The sequence below is a fragment of the Thalassophryne amazonica genome, chromosome 9, assembly GCF_902500255.1.
Source record: "Thalassophryne amazonica chromosome 9, fThaAma1.1, whole genome shotgun sequence".
NCBI lineage: Eukaryota > Metazoa > Chordata > Actinopteri > Batrachoidiformes > Batrachoididae > Thalassophryne > Thalassophryne amazonica.
Genome location: NC_047111.1, coordinates 37,232,446 through 37,253,195, shown reverse-complemented (window position 1 = coordinate 37,253,195; position 20,750 = coordinate 37,232,446). Strand labels below are relative to the sequence as shown.

The 20,750-nt window shown below is 39.1% G+C and overlaps 1 protein-coding gene across 1 annotated transcript in view; it reads right to left on the bottom strand.

Annotated features, from left to right (window-relative positions):
• LOC117516991 (histone-lysine N-methyltransferase, H3 lysine-36 and H4 lysine-20 specific-like) overlaps nucleotides 1–20,301 on the bottom strand; it is a 134,715-nt gene extending 114,414 nt beyond the window's left edge. Inside the window, 2 exon segments of the mRNA XM_034177885.1 lie at nucleotides 16,451–17,346; nucleotides 20,157–20,301. Of these exon segments, the coding sequence (XP_034033776.1) occupies nucleotides 16,451–17,329 (879 nt within the window). The 5' untranslated portion in view covers nucleotides 17,330–17,346; nucleotides 20,157–20,301.
• Between the last annotated feature and the right edge of the window lie 449 nt (nucleotides 20,302–20,750).

The window sequence follows — 20,750 nt, the reverse complement described above, 5'->3', positions numbered from 1 at the left end:
TCTTCTCCACCCGGCCTGCAATCTCTTCTTCATCTCTCTATCTCACTCTCCATTATTTTGAACAGTCAACCCCAAATATTTAAACTCAGCTACCTTCTCCAACTCTACTCCTTGTAACTGCACTATTCCACTACACATGTATGCATCTTGTTCCTGGTGATTTTCATTCCCCTTCTCTATAGAGCCTATCTCCACCTCTCAACGCTGATCTCAGCCTGTTCCCTAATCTCAGTACAGGTCTAAATGTCATCTGCAAAGATCATAGTCCATGGACACTCATGTCTGATTTTGTCCTTTAACCTGTCGGTCATAGTAACCGGACAATTCATTGACACGGACCATTCATAGACAAAAAAAAAAAAAGACCATTCATAGACACAATTTGCAAAATTCATAGACAAAAAAGACCATTCATAGACACCAAAACTATAAAATTTAAATTATTTACTGAATGAATGATTCAAAGGAAGTGTGAAGTTGTCAACTCATACTCCTTGACAGAGTGCAACACAAGGCCTATAGACGTCTTCATGAAAAGATCCTTTTACTAATGTCCTGCTGTTGGACCAGAACCTCAGTAAAATGAGTAATAAAGGCTGTGTTTCGATAAAGTGCTATTGTTTGGTTGTGGTTATCTGTTACATATTAAATAATGAATGGTTCTTCATATGTCTATGAATGGTCCTTGTCTATGAATGGTCTTTTTTTTTTGTGTCTATGAATGGTCCGTAAACTGTCCGTCACCACTGCAAACAAGAAAGGGCTTGATGGAATCCCACCTCCACTTTTCATTCAGTCGTCATACCTACTGTGTATCTCATCGCTACTCCACTACTCTTTCCCATAACTTTATGCTGCGGCTGATCAACTTTATGTCTCTGGAGTCACTGTAGCTCTGTACATCACCCTTATTCTTAAAAATCATAACCAGAACACTCTTCTCCACTCCTCAAGAATCTTCTCACTTTCTGTAATTTTACTGACCAATCTGGTTAAAAGCTCCACTGCCATCTCTCTGGTTTCCCATGGTTCAGCTGGAATGTCCATCTGGACCAACTGCCTTTCCACTCTTCATCCTCTTCATAACTGCCCTTCAGGCTTATTAACCCTTTATACTTTCTGCTTCACTGTCTCCACAACATCAAGCTTTCTTTCCCTCTCATTTGCTTCATTCATCTACTTTCTGACTATTACTGTAGAAACTTGAGAACATTGACAGTATTTTGGGTAGATTTGTGGGAGGACCTGAGTATCCATCTAGTTCTATCCAGTGAGTTTTTATAGGAGTTTTAAAAATACACATTTTTACATGGATCTCATGTAAGAAAATAAAACAAATATCCATAATTCCTGTCACCCAAACCTTTTCTTTGCTCTCTTTAGGTATCTTGGTATATTCTTTTCAATTCAAATGACTGATAACACAGACAAATGACTTAAAATTGTTATAATTCTTCAAATAAATAGATAAATGAAAATCAAAAGAGATCCACAGGTGAAACTAAACTGCTACACTACTATGAACACATGGAATGCTGGAACTGAGGCAGACAGGGCGTCAACTATCAGAACCCCCAAATTCAGCATACATTTGTTGCGTGATTGCAAATATTAAGAAGTTCATATCATATGTGGTAAGGGTAGAGTAATTAAATTGTGATGCAGGAGAAGGCATGGGTATCCTGATATGGCAAGACAACTCTTTAATTCTTTAAGACACGTGCAAGGTACACTGTGAAAATATATAAGCACTGATCCTTGTGATTCACATATTCCACATCATAGATGAGTTGGCCTTTATGTGGCATTCAAAAGAATCGATGCTCATCAATTAGGCATGTGGAGATTAATCGATACGAATCTGTATCTAGATACAAAAGTGCACGATGCGAGTGCATCGATTCATTCAGTGTGCATCGATTCAATTGACGGTAAAATCGTGTTGCATCACTTGCTGCCTGCTTGCAATGTTTTTTTTCCAATGCACACTGAATGCACCACGGATGGTTCGGGATACCGGAGCGGCCGTTGTTTGTGAGGGTGTTTATCGAGAAAATGACATTTCTCTATGTTGATTCCAGACTGCAGTGAGTCTGCTTGAAGCAGCGCTTCAACCCACTGTCTGCTGGTTTCCAGAAGCGACAAGTCCACTGGCGTCAAAACCAGACGGTGCGGTAACTGAAGCTGTCCGTCAGGTAAAGGAAATAATAATATCCTCTGTTTTGTGGGACTAAGTGCGCAGCTCCAAAGAGCCGTGCAGATTTCGGTCGGAATTAACAACTTCAGAGCGAATCGCCGTTTTAAATCAAATGACACCTTCTTTCCAAATGTTATAATGCAAACAAACTACAACCAGCCAAAACCAGGTTTTTTTCCCAAAATGAGACATCCTTCATTTTTTATGAATTACATTCTGACATGCAGTTCTGCCAGCTGAGCTCAGAGTCTGTGGAGTTACATTTATGCCATTAATATCTGAAAGGAAACACTTTTGACAAAAACTAAACATTTTGTTTATTTCTATTTATGTCCAGAGATCAAGGATCCATCATATACATCAAAGATCCAGTGACCATGTACAGACTTAATTGATTTTTATTCATGTCCAGAGATCAAGGATCCAGTGACCAATTTCATATTTATTTACATTAAGACTCAATAAAAAGTTGGTGACATAGAAAACCTGTAAAGCCTATTTTTAGTAAACAGAAAATTCACAAGAGGTATTGATAAGGGAATCGATAAAGAATCTGATCGGTAAGCAGAATCGATAATGGCATTAATATTGATCAAATCTTATCAATACCTATCCCTAATCGTATCACACCAAATGGCATCATATCGCGTTGTGAGGAATTGAATTGCCATAAAATACATAACAAATCACATTGAACCAGGAAAAGGGCTGAATCGTATTGCATCGTATCATCTGTATCGCTATGTATTGCTATACGAGGGCTGTCAATAAAGTATAGGTCCTTTTTATTTTTTTCAAAAACTATATGGATTTCATTCATATGTTTTTACGTCAGACATGCTTGAACCCTCGTGCGCGGCACAGGAAAAACACCTCCGTGTTGATAACCATTTGTAAAATCCAGGCGGCTTTTGATGGCTTTCAGTGGAGTGAGTATATGAGAAATTGTTTAACAGCAGGACATGTTCCAACTTGTCCTTAAGGCTTCCAACAGAGGTGTTTTTCCTGTGGCGGAGCGTCGCGGCAGCTGCATCCCGACGCGCGGACCCGTCCGCACGTCTTTCATTAAAAAAATCTCCTTTAACAGTGGAATATCCGGATAAAATATAGGATAACACAGAAATAGTGAATTTTTAAAAAATAGTTGCACTAAAAGAGTAAAACACCACTAACTAGCTACTAGTTGGTTTTCCCTGCAATGACAACATTTATTAATTTATTACACACAGCTCTATGAGCTTCAGCCCAATATAAGTAATAAAGCTCGTAGCAACAACGCCTAAACCTCAAAAAATATGCACAAGTAGACCTAATAAATGTCTTAAAATAGTTCGTCCAACACAAAACACAACATGGCTACACATGCTGAGTTAATAAGCCACTTATTATCATCATTATTATTATTATCTTTGCCTATATGCTGGAATAAGTGATAGAACTCTTCAAATTATTGTTCATTACTTCCCATTTCAATCATACTCACAGGTGAAATGTGCGTCCACAGCCTTTGATGTGGCGATGTGCGCAGTTTATAGCTGCACATGAAGGTATTTTTTTAACAAAATCACAAAGAATAAAGTTGCGTGCGCAACTTTATAGGAGTGGTAATATGGCCGGCCGGTTTGCTTCAAAAATTTTGGCCAATGAGCGATCCAGAAACATATAGAGATCAGTGAGCAGGTGATACTACAAGTTTACAAAGGCACACACTGAGTAAAATAAAGCCTTTTAAGAGAAAGAGTCCCCGCAGATCATCTGAAATGGTCTCTTATTGCACATTTAAAGTGAAGCAGTGTGTTTGTATATATTTAAAAAAAAAAAAAACATGGTTCGCTCCACTGGCTGCCCTTCACCTCCGCAGATGAAGCAAAAAGACACGCACTTTAAATGAATTGTGTTTAACTATTAAAAAAAAAAAGCCTTGGATTTGGTAAGAGTTTTTATCAAAAGGCAGCTTTTGTGGAAACGTCGCACTCAACAGCTGTTTTTTAAAGAAGACCTGCATTGAAATAAATGTGGTCAGATCTCAGAAAGAAATAGCTGATATGTATTTATAAGACCCTTATGAATGCAGTAAAGTAAATCTGCAAGCCCAAATTTGTAATTCAGCGGAGAAATCTTCATTTAAAAATGACAAATCTGCAGCTAAAATTTGGCCCTCAGCAAAAACTGTTTGTACATCCAGGTCATTGCAGTGACGTGAGGCAGAAGACGGAGCGCTCCCGCCTTCAGTCCGTTCCCGCATTGAAATTGAGTTTATCTGTTAGTAATGTTACTGTTATACACATCCTGGTTTCAACATCCAAAAGTAAGCTGCAATGAATGCGAGATACAGCTCTGCATGCTCAGATCAGCAGCGACATCGACAGCGGGCGACGTTCTTCCCCGACGCCTTGCTCTCACTGCCTCCGATGCGCTTACCGAGTCTCTGGGCTCTGTAAGCGCCGCAGCCGGCCACTCACACTGCCCCCGTTTCTGCTGTGCAGAGCTGCAGCCAACTCCAGCACCACCTCCCTGTCTACTGAATGGAGGTGCAGCCAACTTGGCAACAAGTCCAGAGACTACGCTCACTGTTTTGATGCAGAGTGGCTGGCCGGCCGCAAGGACAGACTTCTTGTGGAAAAATCTGCAGCGCCGCACAGTCTCAGTAATTGCAGCCGCAGAGCTCCGTGGCCACTAAGAGAGGTGTGTATCTTTTCAATGACTTGAATTCTTTGCGGGTCCCGCCTCCGTACCCTGCAACGGTAACACCAGAGGCTAAAGACAGTAGATTTTCAATGCGACACCACTCAATCACATGGGCATATGAAAAAGTCCCAAAAAATAATTTTCAGGCAAAAATAACCAAACGTACCGCAAGACAATATGAAGTTTTTAAAAAAGTCGATCCTTCCGTATAAGACAATAAAAAGGTGCTTTTGTAAGAGATGCAAACTGACATAAATACACAAATTACAGTTGGCATGCGCAATGCATGCTGGGATAGGGTCTTCTCTTTGACGTCTCGGCAACGTCCCGGATGTGCTGACAGTTTTGTGGACAGCTAAATTTTAGCTGTAACTTTGTCATTTTTTAAACTAAGATTTCTCCGTTGAATGACAGATCTGGACTTGCAGATTTACTTTACTACATTCAGAAGGATCTTATGTGTAAATATAAGTCATTTTTTGGTCCAAAGATCTGACTGCATTTATTTCAATGTAGGTCTAATTTAAAGGAATTTGACTTCGGTTTGAGCTACACTCTCTCTGTACGGCATGTATAAATATACACTAAACACTGAACAAATCACAGTAATAAAAAGTGCAAATAAATGTGCAATAAGAGATAAAAAAAAAATGTCCTGTCCACAGACTGAAGATTTCACAGACCACCCGGGCTTATAGACCCAAACCCTGGGAGGTGCCCAAGAGAGCACATGAAAATTCAGTAAGGTATATCTTATATTCCAATTCTAAGGTGGAACTATGCCAGTATACAAAGGTATATCTAAATATCTAAAAAGGAAGAGTAAGATAGGAGAGTAGAAAAGAGTAGAGTAGAGCCACATGTTCATTCATTTTTGTCATTAACTCTCACATTCCAGGGTCATACATTTCATAATCAGTGAAGGTAGCCCCAACATCAAACGCCAGTTTGTAATGAGGCCTCATCTATCACAACCTCTGCAAAGGAAATATCCTTTGTGTCTAAAAACCCTAAATTATGACAGATGGTACAACCAAATATAAGAGCACAAATAAAGTCTACCATAAGCAAGTTGTGCTTTGCAGGGATTTGATGTGTGACTAACAGCCTTTTCAGGGGCTACAGATTTATTGTCATCTTTCTCCATTCAGGTATTTTCTTTGGAGCGTCCAGAGTTCTTGTATCTCGATTTAAGAACATGCTGCCTTCCTACAGCATCACAGTTTGTCATTTCAAAGAAAAGCATATATTTGTCCCCTCCAGGCAAAAACGTAGGTGTGTACTAAAATCAAATGTTGCACTACAATTTGAAGTTGTACATAAAATTGAACTCATCTCACTCGATTCAGACTTCAGTGTCAACCATTAAACCGTGGAACCGCTGAGTCAGAGCGAGAAATTGATGCCCTAAGCAGGGATTCCCCCAGAAAATTGTCAAAGTAACTTTCAGACACATGGATCGAACGAAAAACTAGTTCCAGCTTACACAACCATTCCTGTCAATACAAACCAGCCAAATCAACAAGCGACCACAGCGGATATGTTTATCATCAACACAAAATGACTACTTGTAGCACGACCAACAATACAGCATAGTTTTTCACCAAAATTTGTTTTTAACAGGTGAAAAATACATAGTTCCCTCATTTATATTTAGAAATACTAGATTTTTAGCAGTTTCTTATGATGTTACGGTAAATGTGCCAAATCTTTTGCACAGCCTTTTGACAATATTAATAAAGTTTTTTTTTTTTGTCTGACTTGTTAGAAGTCAGAAGCCTCCTCCTGGTTATGCCCCTCAATATAGCTCACGAGCTTAAATGCTTTGTAAACAGTGGACTGTTAAACAATGTACCAACATTTCTCGCTATTTAAAAAAAATAACAACTAAGTTCTGTTAATTTTGCTACGCTGCTGCCATTAGCGCACCACAATGATGCTATTTTACTGTGTAATACACATTCAGCAGTTTCTCCTGCAGTATTATAGGCTTGATGGGCTGACAGGCCATCAAGAACTACCGCCAGGTTAGAAATATTTTGTTAATAATGGCAACAAAATGTACTGCCAAATATCCACCAATGTGGATGTCAATAATCATTTCTAGACATCTGCAGTGTTTTGATTCTGGTATTCTCTCACACAATCTTCATTTCATTTGTTAATATACATCCATTCCTCCAATTAAGGTCTTCACATTCCAGAAAGGGTTGGAAAACTAAAACATTTACCAGTTTGTAATGTTGTCATTCCTTCTCACAACACTTAAAATACAGTACATTTTGGCATCGAGGATACCAAGTGATGAAGCATTTTGGGTGCTATTTGTTTCATTTTTCTTGCAAACACGTCTTAAGATCATCTTAGGGGCCTTCTGGGGCTTAGGGTCATCATCATTGCATTTTGTTTTGCAAAAGTCTCCATGCATTCTCTATTTTGGACAGGTCAGGACTGGAGGCGGGCCAGTCCAGTATCCATAGCCTGTTCTTCTGCAGCCATGCCTTTGCGTCATCCAGTAAAAAATCCATGGACGTCCCTTTTGGACTCACTGCTGGTAAGTTTAAATACTTTTTGTCTTTGGTCCAGAGCACACGACATCCATTTCTTTAAAAAAAAAAAAAAGAGATGCAATACTGATTTGTCTGACCTTAATACACACTTCCACTATGTGATGGTCCAATCCAGATGCTACTGAATAGGGATGTCCCGATCCGATCAAGTGATCGTAAAATCGGGCCCGATCACGTGGTTTCAGACTTGATCGCAATTGGACGTTCCATCCTGATCAGGAATCCGATATAGATTTTATCCTCATTATTTTGATCAGTGCTATTTCAAGCTCATTATTGCAGATTAATGGGCCTTTCACACGTTGGAAGCATCAGAGGCACCAAGAATCGGTGTAAAAAGCATTATTTTCAATGAGACGCGTTGCTTTTTAGATGCGTCAGAAGCATCGCGTCCAAAGCCGAGCTAAAGCGCCGCTTCTGACGGGAGCAGGCATTGCCACTTGTTGGCAGGCTGACGCGGTCAAAGTTCAACCCAATCTTTTTTTTTTTTTTTTTTATTGACCTACTATGGTGTTGGGCCTATATACAACCCCTGGCAAGAATTATGGAAATTATGGAATTAGGGAAAAAAATATGGAATCACTCAATTCTGAGGAAAAAATTATGGAATCATGAAAAACAAAAGAACGCTCCAACACATCACTAGTATTTTGTTGCACCACCTCTGGCTTTTATAACAGCTTGCAGTCTCTGAGGCATGGGCTTAATGAGTGACAAACAGTACTCTTCATCAATCTGGCTCCAACTTTCTCCGATTGCTGTTGCCAGATCAGCTTTGCAGGTTGGAGCCTTGTCATGGACCATTTTCTTCAACTTCCACCAAAGATTTTCAATTGGATTAAGATACGGACTATTTGCAGGCCATGACATTGACCCTATGTGTGTTTTTGCAAGGAATGTTTTCACAGTTTTCGCCCTATGGCAAGATGCATTATCATCTTGAAAAATGATTTCATCATCCCCAAACATCCTTTCAATTGATGGGATAAGAAAAGTGTCCAAAATATCAACATAAACTTGTGCATTTATTGATGATGTAATGACAGCCATCTCCCCAGTGCCTTTACCTGACATGCAGCCCCATATCATCAATGACTGTGGAAATTTACATGTTCTCTTCAGGCGGTCATCTTTATAAATCTCATTGGAACGGCACCAAACAAAAGTTCCAGCATCATCACCTTGCCCAATGCAGATTCGAGATTCATCACTGAATATGACTTTCATCCAGTCATCCACAGTCCACGATTGCTTTTCCTTAGCCCATTGTAACCTTGTTTTTTCTGTTTAGACGTTAACGATGGCTTTCGTTTAACTTTTCTGTATGCAAATCCCATTTCCTTTAGGCGGTTTCTTACAGTTCGGTCACAGACGTTGACTCCAGTTTCCTCCCATTCGTTCCTCATTTGTTTTGTTGTGCATTTTTGATTTTTGAGACATATTGCTTTAAGTTTTCTGTCTTGACGCTTTGATGTCTTCCTTGGTCTACCAGTATGTTTGCCTTTAACAACCTTCCCATGTTGTTTGTATTTGGTCCAGAGTTTAGACACAGCTGACTGTGAACAACCAACATCTTTTGCAACACTGCGTGATGATTTACCCTCTTTTAAGAGTTTGATAATCCTCTCCTTTGTTTCAACTGACATCTCTCATGTTGGAGCCATGATTCATGTCAGTCCACTTGGTGCAACAGCTCTCCAAGGTGTGATCACTCCTTTTTAGATGCAGACTAACGAGCAGATCTGATCTGATGCAGGTGTTAGTTTTGGGGATGAAAATATACAAGGTGATTCCATAATTTATTCCTCAGAATTGAGTGATTCCATATTTTTTTCCCTCTGCTTGCAACTGAATGAACATCCTCCGAGGCCGGTGATTCCATAATTATTGCCAGGGGTTGTAGAGCAGTTTTCTGAAGAAAAATCCTTGGAAATGTTTTTTGTTGTTGGTTACCTCAAAATTTCACATTACTGTTAAACAAAGTTTAGAACACTTGTAATTAAAATAGCTAAATCAATAAATGGTTCTTTAGAAACCTTTCACCTATAAATTAAAACCACCTGTTATTTCAGATTAGATCATTTCTTGTTTAACATACGGAACCTTGGACATTTATTTTTAGACAAATAACATGGAAATTTGTACATTTTTTAAGTCTGGTAGATTATTACTTGATTGTTCAAGCTACCTCAAGGAGAAGTGCACTGTTTAAGTGATAAATAATAAAATAAGCTGATTAAAATGAAGCATTTGTTCATTGTTCATTCAGTTTTTTAAAGTATCTGATTGGGACTCGGTATCGGCAGATACTCAAAATCAAATGACTCAGAATCGGATCAGGGCCAAAAAAAACCTGATCGGGACATCCCTACTTCTGAGCACAGAGAAACTGACACCTCTTCTGAACAAAGTTAACATAAGGCATGTTTTTTTTCACAGTAAGGTTTTAAGTGACATTGGTGAATGGAACCTCATATTGTAGTGCTTGACCAAAGTTTCCCAAAGTAACCCACTGCTCATGCGGTTCTATCATGTACTGATAAATGATGGTTCATGATGCAGTGTCATCTGACAGATTGGACATCACAGGAATTCAGTTTAGGTGTGGACCATTGCCTTTTATGCACTAAAATTCCTCCAGATCTCTTGAATCACTCAATTATAGAGGGAGACATATGCAAATTCCTTCTAATCTTTCTTCGAGGAACACTGTTTTTAAACATTTCAACAATTTTTTTTCATGCATGTGTTGAAACACTGGAGATTCTCTCCTCATCTTTGCTCCTCAGACTCTCCCTTTCAGGAATACTGCTTTTGTACCAAATCTGGATTAGAATCACCTGCTGACATCACTTGTTTGAAATAAAACCATTAATCATGCTTAACTCATTACTTGCCCCAAATTGCTTCCGTCCCAACTTTTTTTGGAATGTTGCAGGCCTGAAATGCAGGAATGGATATATATTAACAAATAAAATGAAGCTGACCACAAAAAACATTCAATATCCTGGATTCATACAGTCGGCAATGAAATAAAAGTCAAGGTAAATGTAAGAATGATTTTTTTTCCCCCTGCATTTTCCACACATTTGACCTTTTTCTGATTTGAGGTTGCACAAGTACATCGTTAAAAAGTTCAGTATTTTTTGTTAGTTATTTCAGAAAGTGAAAATTTTATATATTCTTAACTCATTATGTATTAACTGCTGAAAAATGTTTCAAGCATTTTTTTATTTTTGATATTATTACAGCTTACGGCAAAAAGAAAAAAAAAAAGTATTCCAAAATATTACAATATTTCACAATATCATAAATTAGTTATAATACAGAAATGCCAAATTTCTGAAAAGTACATTCATTTATGCACTCACTTGGGGCTCCTTTTACATGAATTACTGCATCAATGCCATGTGACATAGAGGCGATCAGCCTGTGGCACTGCTGAGGTGTTATAGAACCCCGAGTGGCTTTGATTGCGGCCTTCACCTCATCTCTATTGTTGGGCCTCGCGTCTCCCATCTCTTGACAATAGCCTATCGATCCTCTGTGGAATTCACACACAGATGACCAGTCACATAGTCAGGGCAAAAATGACCCAGAGGGAGCGCCCCTTTTTTAACTAATAATATTTTGATACATTTACTGGAGCTTTTAATTGTGAACATTAAAAATAATCTTCCAAGTACATAGCTCTTTAAAAAAAACACACACTCCTTAAAATTACAGAATAAAGGTTCATGTCACAGTCCTCCGCAAGACAAGGTACAAAAATAAGTCCTTATGTACTTTTTTATTCACAGCCATTTCTGTTAGCCAGACAAAAAGTGACTCATGGTGCCAAAGGTTGCGCCATTTTGACATGACAAGCACTTATCTACGTAACTTTAATAAGCTCACCACAAGAACCAGCATAAAATAACAGAATAACTAATTAAAATTTCTCCCATAATCCTTTGTGCTGCTCTGTAGTGACACTGGCATGAAGCAAATCATTGCCGTCCTGCAATTTTAGGGGCTATTTATACTACGTTTTCAAAGGAAAATAGCTAATTATCCATTCTTGGCCTTCTAGCCATGCTAATCTGCGGTTTTCCCCACCACAAACAGACACTTTTCAAAAACACCTTCCAGAGCAGATGAATTCAAAACTCCTGAGCGCTTTTCTTGTGCAGACAGTAAAACTGTCTTTTAGTAAATGGCGCAGTAACACTGACTACCAACAGGGAGAAGCAACAATATGTGCCATCGCTGTCGGGTTGCTATGTAGCATCGCAGAAGCAGACCAATATTTTCCAGTGCATTTAGACTTAAATATCGGACATCACCAGTGTCATGCAATGCTTCTGTTCCATGGATGATTCGTGACGGTGGAGGCACTATAAATCATAGAAACAAATGCAATTCTGGATGTATTCTGGAATGAAGGGAATGAGTGATTTCTGAAAAATTCAACTAATTTCCAGGGTAATTCCACAAATGTGCACATAGTACATGATGTTTGCACAAAGGCTGATGTGACAGAGAAATGTTACCGTCTAAACTCCAAATCTACATTATTGTTTAAAAATCTTATCACCTCAGGGTTTTTTCCCCATACTTTTTAAATGCGTTTCCACTACTATCACACAAGAAAACATATGAAATGAACAAACAGTAATCTAATGAAATGAGGAAGTTTGTCCGTAATTTTGTATGTCAATTTAATGCAATTTTAAGTCAAGAAAGTTTGTTTTTGTTTTTTGGTGATGAACATTTTTGAAAAGGTGGTCCTTCATTAAAAAAAGTACATTTTTTTTTTTTAAATGAAATATTGTTTACCAGTGTTTTTTCTTGTGCCATTCCCATAGGCTAAGGATCACTGTGATGTGAATTTCTCCACTGTGAGATCAATAAAAGTCTTATCTTATCTACATATATTTTGATGATTGAACGTTCTTGTGATGAAAAGTGGGAAATATTTTAACAGTTTGACTTAATATTAACATTTTACTTTGCACAAAGTCTCCATTTAAGAGATTTTCTATCAGTTATAAACCACGTTTATCTATGAAGACAGCAACACAATTAGATGTTTTATTGATCTACTTAAAAAAAAAAAAAAAAAATCACTTCAACAGAAATCTGAATATCTTAATGCAGTGGCACTGTCCAGTTATTTCATGACATCATTCTTATTTTTATTATGATGTATTCAGTTCTATATTTGCGATATTTCTTGTAATCTGGCATTATTTCCATACACTTTTGTTTAGCTGTTATGGTCGTGTGATATTTTAGAAAAGGATATTTCCACCAAAATAATGCCAGTGCAGTTAAGTATTTACTACACTGTTTATAATGTTCATAGATTAATGGTAAACCCGAACAAATGCATACTAATTCCCGCCCCACGCCCTCCCTAAAAAAACATGTTTAAAACATTGCCTGCTAGTCTCAACTCATCACTCAATGAAAATTTGTTAAAAAATTAACTCATTTAATAGTCTGATTTAAAAATCCTATCACTTTAATTATTTGAAATAGTGGTTTATTTAGATATAAATAAATAAAGACCATGCTGCATATATTGATATAAACTGTTCTTTCAAATGTGCATAATAGTAACGTTACAATGCATACAACACTAATACCCCAAACTTACAAGATGGGTTGTAATTCTGATGATGGCCGTGATGAAAATGACTGCATCGTTATTTGCCTCATGGGAGCAAATTACTGGGAAAAAAAAAATCTTTGCCGGTTGTTAATCTATCCATGTCAGTTACAAATTCTCTGTGCAGTTGCTACATTATTTAAATTTTTAATTTGGAGGGCCAAATTCACTAGTCAGACCAACCTGTCTGTTGCCATCATTATAAATGTTCATCGTTTTTTTACTTTTGACACTGTGTGCTGCTATACAATGCTGCTGGAACGTCAATTTCCCTGAGGGAGTCTTCCCAAGGGATCAATAAAGTTCTATCTAATCTACTCTTACGCATAAGTAACATTTTATTTATGGCCCATCTTTGTCCGTTAAAGACATTTTATTCCTTAAACAATAACTGTAGTCCAAAAACAGCTTCACACAAAAACCAGGAAACACTGAGACATTCCGGGAGCCTGTCTCGGATGTGCTAACCCACCTCCTGCCACACAATGGCAACTACCCTGTTCTGCACTAAAGACAGCTACAAATAGAGAAAAGATTTACATGGTTTAGCATGGACAAACATATGTATATTTGGATACGGCCATATTCCGTTTACATTTGTAGCAGGCAGCTCACACACCGCCATGTTAATATGGATAGTTTTATTTTTAAAAAGGGCCCACATTATTTTTGTTGCTCAGATTTCAATAGGAGAGAGGTTTTTTTTTCCTTCATAAAAGACAGCAGCTTGGTTTACATTCATCTTTAACATCCTCAGAAAAGTGTGTACCCTCTGAGAAGAAGTGCAAAGGATTCTGGGACTACTGTAACGATAAATAATCTTATTTGTGAATGTTTTATGTTGTTTCTTGTGGGGAGCTTGTTAAAGTGACTGTGATGCCAAAATTAAGATGTAACAAACAGCACCAGAACTGTAAATTGTATCTCCCAAACTGACATACTTCTTTTAGTTATTAGGAATAGTGGCGAACAAAACTACTTAAGGATAAAATGTTGCCACCTAGTGTTGTGGAGGAATGTATTAATATGAATTTTGAGAAGATTCTTTTAAAAACTACATGGTAACTTGATTTATTTTATAAAATGCAGGTTCTATGCATTTTATAAAATAAACATAAAAAACATGAGCTATACTATGTCTTTGAAAGGGCATGAACACAGTAATTGGTGATTAATTTCCTGTGAAGGGGCACCAGATAAAAATCTTGCCTAGGACACCAAATTTGTCTGAATTCATGTCAGGGGATTTGGCTGGCCAAACAAGCACAGTAAAATCATGGTCACCAAATCAGTTACTAGTAGTTTTAGTGCTGTGTTTCGGTGCCAAGTCCCGCTTGAAAAGAAAATCATCATCTCCATAAAACTCTTCAGCAGAAACTAGCATGAAGTGCTCTAAAATCTCCTGGTAGAGAGCGGCATTGACTTTGGACTTGATAAAACATAGTGGACCAACACCAGAAGATGACATGGCACCCAAAGTCATCACTAACTATGGAAACTTCACAGTGGACTTCAAGCAACTTGGATTCTATTCTGCACTTTTCCTTCAGATTCTGGGACCTTGATTTGGACCACTGAGCAATGGTCCAGTTCTTTTTCTCCTGAGCCCAGGTAAGATGCTTCAGACATTGTCTCTGGTTCAGGAGTGGCTTGACATTAACAATTTGACACTTCCATTTCTTGGGCATGTCTGTGTGTGGTGGCTCCTGTTGCACCAACTCCAGCTTCATTCCACTGCTTGTGAAGCTGTCCCAAATTTCTGAATCAGCTTTGTTTGACAATTCTTACAGCTCTGGTCATCCCTGTTCCTTGAGCATCTTTCCCCTACCACATTTTTCCCTTCCAGTTTGTCTTGGCTCACTCTAGGTGTCGGTGAGCATCTTCTGGGGAGCACCAGGCTTCCCCACAATTGTGGTTATAGGTACTGAACCAGACTGATAAGATTCATGGTATTTATACTACATAAATAGTGACTTACTCACACCTGAAATGAAATATTCAAATAATCTGAAATACTTTTTTTTTTTTTTTAATCTCTAGACTATAATGATCAAAATTAAGATAAAAAAGTGCTTGAAACATTTTATTTTATATGTAAGAGTTCAGACCATATAAATCTATACATTCAAAATATATTTTTTCACTTTCTGAAATACCTGACAAATTTTTTGAAACTTTTACAGATATTTGAAGTATTGATGCACCTGTATATTGAAGTAGTGTCTTCAGCAATAGAAAGTGCAAAATATTATACAAAACTCTGTAGTCTGTTTGAAAAGCGTGCTGATGGCATAGCGAAAGAACCGTGGTGCCTCAGAAAGTTTAGTGGACAAAAAGTGAAGCAAAGCGGCGACACTACGCTAGAACAATTCAGTGCAACGCCAACATTAAGTAAGGGCCTGGTCACATGGCACACAATAGCTGAACGAAAGAAAAAGTCACCAATCGTTGAAAAAGGCAGGCGAATGATCCTGCACTTCTCCCATCACTGAAAAACCTGCGAATCAAGAGCGCATAAAGGAATGAAACAAAACCGAAATTAACAAAAGAAAAACAAAGTGAACCTTGATGCTTTAAACAAAATCAAAATGAAATATTCATGATGAACGTTCGTGTGCGCATGTTCCAGCTGTTTGTGGCTGCGTGTGCACACGGCTGTTCCAGCCACAAACAGCTGGAATGTGCGTAGATAGTTAAAGTAGTTGGATAAAACGCTCTTGTTGCTTTCTGTATGAAAACATTGCTTTTCATCCCACACATGGACGAGTCTCATTCAGCATTCAGCATTATTGATCCGTTCAGATATCGTCAACGGTTGTGCAAGAAGTCGGACTTGGGAGGTTGGACGAAGTTGGACAACCGTCAAACAGAACGCTGACGGTACGGGAACTACGTAAACGATGAGGAACCATCAAGACAGAAAGGAAAATGGAATACAAATGAATTGAAGTTGTCGTTGGCATTCGTTCACATTTTTCAAATTTGATAATTCTGACGACGCGCCAGCTGCAGGAACGAAGCTGGATGACGGTTAAATGATGTCTCAGAAAGTCAACGTAAGTCCAGATTTCTAGTTTCGTTTTGGCTTTGGTGTCTTTTGTTAGTGCCGTGTGACCGGGGCTTAAGCAAGACACTTATGGCAGGAAATGCGCATGTTCCTTCCAGCTAACTCCCAGGCTTAGGGACCGTGTGCTATAACGGCAGTCACAGGGGAAAACAAACAAAAAGAGATTTCAAAATGAATAGCAAGAATGCACCACATCTCAACCAATCTGAATTGAGAAAAAAAAGCCAAAATTGCTGTTCTTTAGTAAAAACTTTTGTTTTAGAAGTAAAACTTGCCATCAGATATCTTGAGGGACTATCCCCAAACAGGAAGAGCTCTGTGTCGCTCTCCCACTCATCATCCGAGCCATCCCAGTATCTCCTGCGCTGACCAGAGGACTGGGACCGGGTGACGACCTTTGCCGAGGACGGGGCAGCATCCTTGGAATCTGAATGCAAGACTCCAGAAATGGACTGAATAACATCCTCTTCCCTTTCATGCTTATCCATCAAACCTGCCATTGGTGAGGTGGTCTCCTGTGCTTCAGTGTTGCAATTGTTCTCATCGTCCTCAAACAAAGAGGACTCGAAGTGAAGGAGGCCATTAGCAAAGGGGCTGTTGCTGTCAAGGGAGAAGGCCGGGCTCGGCGGGCCTGAGAAGCAACCTTCTGTCTTTTTCTCTGGGACAACAGGGTTACACCGTCTGACTTCTGGAACATCTCCACTTCCAGTTTTGACCTCATGTTGTTTTTGCACAACAGAAGGGCTGTCAAAGCTGTTTGTATTCTGGGTGCAAGAATATTCCCTGGTCGTGCAATCGGCCCAGGAGTCCCGCGCCATCTCCGGCCCCATGACCTTCTTATTTACCCCCCATTCCCAGCTCCTCTCTTGTTCCTTCCCCTCCCTCAGGGGCAGGAACAGGTCCGGCTGGCTCACCATCGTGGTGAGATGCTGCAGCTTCCTGAGAGGACTGTAAGAAGAGGTGGTGGCAGAGTGATCCCTCTGTGTGAACCCATAAACAGACGCATGCTTGAGGGAGGAGGCTGTGGCAGACATGCTCAAGCCGATCCTGTGGTCATACTGCCTGAAGAGGGACGACTGGTCACAACCAGAGGTCAAAGGGCAGCAGCCAGACTGCGGAGTCTCCCGACCAGGGCCTGCGTAAGGCCCACTCATGCTGGCATGATTCCACCCTAAGAAATGAACAGAGAAAGAGAATCATTTCAATGTTCCTGGAACTCCTATATAGTGACTTAAAGACTTCATTTTCTCCAGTTCTCATAATAATAATAATAATAAAAAACACTTCAGCCATGACTGTTGACTGTTACAACAGTCTGTCCACAATGACTCAAACACTGAAGGATGGAATCTGACTACACTTCCTGGAAATGGCATTTGTCTCAGGAAGAGTTGAATAAAATCCAAGGCCTGTCGCCATATCTGGTTTAAAATTAGTGATGGAGTGACACATGCCACACTGTGATAATCATACCGTGGAGCCTGTATTGAAAAGTATTTATTTTAAATGGGTAAGAAGAAATAATAAAGCACAAAAGATTTATATAATACAAACAGGAAAGGGACAAAGGCAAGGATTGTAATTTTTACTTGGAAGCTGTACAGCCTTTCCCAGCCTGACCGGAAAACCACTAAGGGCCCTTGGGCAAGGTCCTTAATCCCCTAGTTGCTCCCAGTCTGTAGTGGACACCTTGCATGGCAGCACCCTGACATCGGGGTGAATGTGAGGCATTATTTGTAAAGCGTTTTGAGCATCTGATGCAGATGGAAAAGCGCTATATAAATGCAGTCCATTTACCATTCAAATTTTTAAGATTTAAGTCATAAAAATTATTTTCTTTGGTACAACTATAATTTTATTTATTAGCCTTTAAATAGGGAATTCATAATATGACATTGCCAATCAAAATTTACATTGCCTAGAAAAAAAAACTTCATCTGAAGACAAAAATTTCAAAACAACAGCCTTGAACTACTTAGGGTTGCAACCCATACAGTCTATAATAGTGATGTCATAGATCATGTGGGGGCTTCCTCAGATTTACGCGAGAGATGATGGGAAGCACACGGCGGCAGCCAATCAGAATAAAGATACACACGTCTGCAAACGCTCTGAAAACACTGTTTCTGTATAAATCTAACAGGTTTCTCATATATTTTGTAAAAGTTATCAAGAAATAAACACTTCTAAACCTAAAAACACTGTTTTTGAAACCAGATCAAACCTCTGATGTGACTTATAAGACATCTTACGGATGTTAGCATGCACCTCCTGTGTACGTGTACCGCATGAAGTTGAAGGTAACTTCTGATGATCGTCCTCCTGCAGATGGCATAAAAAGGAAAATAAAAAATTCTACATGAAGTCCCTCCCGCCGTAATTATGTTCTCGTCATTAATAAGAATTGTAATTTTGCGACATTTCAAATATAAACCAACATTATAATGCTTGGATTTCAGTAAAAACTAAATTTTGTCAGTTTGTTAATTTGAAAGGTTGTATATCTTTCATAATAATTCATTTTTTCCAAGTTCGATGCTCACCAGTGATTACATTTCTGCATATTTAGTATGAACAGAGACGGAATAATGCATCATACATATGTTTCCCTCCACAGCTCCCTCCACCGAGTTCATAAACTGCACATTTTTTTAATATATTAGCGCTTTCACTTTTTGTACATTTTGTACTGTACTTTTATTATTGGCATTTATTATTATATTATTGATGTTTATTTGGTGCTTCAGTTCCTGCAAAAGTCCTATATAAATAGTTATTATCATTAATGAATGTGTGATTTTTCAGTATTCAAGTTGCAGGACCTCCCAAACTAGTTAAATGCAATATATATATATATATATATATATATATATATATATATATATATATATATATATATATATATATATATATATAAATCATGATGTGTATTGTGTCCCCTATTTAAAATTCTTTATTTCCTTCCTGTTATTTCAAGAACTTGCCTCGTGACATCACAAAGGTATAAACATGTGATGTCATAAACACCCCTAGGCTCCAATATAAAGCTGCTCTGTTAATTATATTTGCTAAATTTCATATTCATAAATGTAAATTTTCAGGAAATAAAGCCCCTGTTCTAACTCTACTTGCCTGAATTACATTACAAAGTCTCAATTCAATCATCATCAAACCCTAAAGGTGTGAAGACTTGATATTCTAAATTATTTTGTGCTGATAGGTTATCTTTTTTTATCTTTATGTTTTTCTTTATTCGTTGACCCCTGGCATACCTTTGTACTTTGTGTAATTGTTTAACTTTAATTAAAAAAAGAAAAAAAAAGCTGCTGTTAGTTGGTTGCAGTAATAAAGGTTGCCTATTAGAACACTGCATTTTTTTTTTTTTTTTTGCTTTTTAAAATCTCACCCTGTTGCCAGTTTTTTTTAATATATAAAAACCTGGTGTTTGCTCGCTAAATGCGACAACTGACAACTATCGATACAAACATACTGATTGACGACCAACTGACCTCAAGTGACATTCTGGGCGGGCGGATTTACGCAAAAACCGCACTGACACGAGCCCAAACGCGTCTAGTATCGCGATATGACGAGAATAAAGTGAGACGGGTCAGCGGTGTGCACGCTCACCGCGGGCTGTTACGCGCAAAAACACATTTACAAAATAAACGTCTGGGAAGAAAAAAAAAAAAACAAACACGCGCCGGCTGGCCCTGATACGGATTAAAATAGACCCGCATTAGGCGCGTGCATGTGCAAATGTCAGTGTGTCGCACGACACCGACTAATTAAAATAATAATAAAAAAACACCGCGTATTAACACGCAAAAACGACGACGCCGAGTTCACCTTCCTGCAAACACACACACACGGACGGACACACTGACACACACACAGACACACACGGCCGTGTGCTTCTAAAGGAGTAAAAATCACGCACTAAAACGCCAAATAACACGCGATCTGCCGCGAGAATCTTACCATTCCGGTGTGGACCCGCGCGATCGTGACCCCAGGCTCGTTCATTTGGGCCTTTAAAGGCGCTAATTTGCGATTTTTTGAAAGCGGATGAGGAGAGTCCCGGCGGCAAAACTACAAGGCCCGGATCCTGTACTCACTGGCTCCCCCCTCCTCCTCCTCCTCCTCCTCCTCCTCCTCCTGTCTACATGCGCGGCCGCCTGGTCCAGCGGCCCCTGGTATGGAAGAATCAGGCAGCAGCTGAGGCTCCTCCTTTGCTTTGTGGTTTTAAAAAAAGTCAAACTTTGCTCTGGCACACTGTGGATTTCGTGCCTGCAAAGTGTGCCGCCGTGCGCGCTGCCACTCGTCACCAGAAGTCTCCCCTCCCGAGCCGGTCTACGCCGCGGCGCGCGGAGGGGCCGTAAATCTGTCCTTAAGAAGGGGGGGGGGAAATAATTAATTAAAAAATAAAACACGCGCCCCGCCCCTGTCCTTAATCATTAAACTCAACCGGGGCTGCCATCACCGGTGACACGTGCCAAAACTTCTCCTCCAGCACCATCACCTCCCCAAAAATCCAGCAGCTGGAAAACCAGAAAGCGTCTTAAAAAAGCAGCA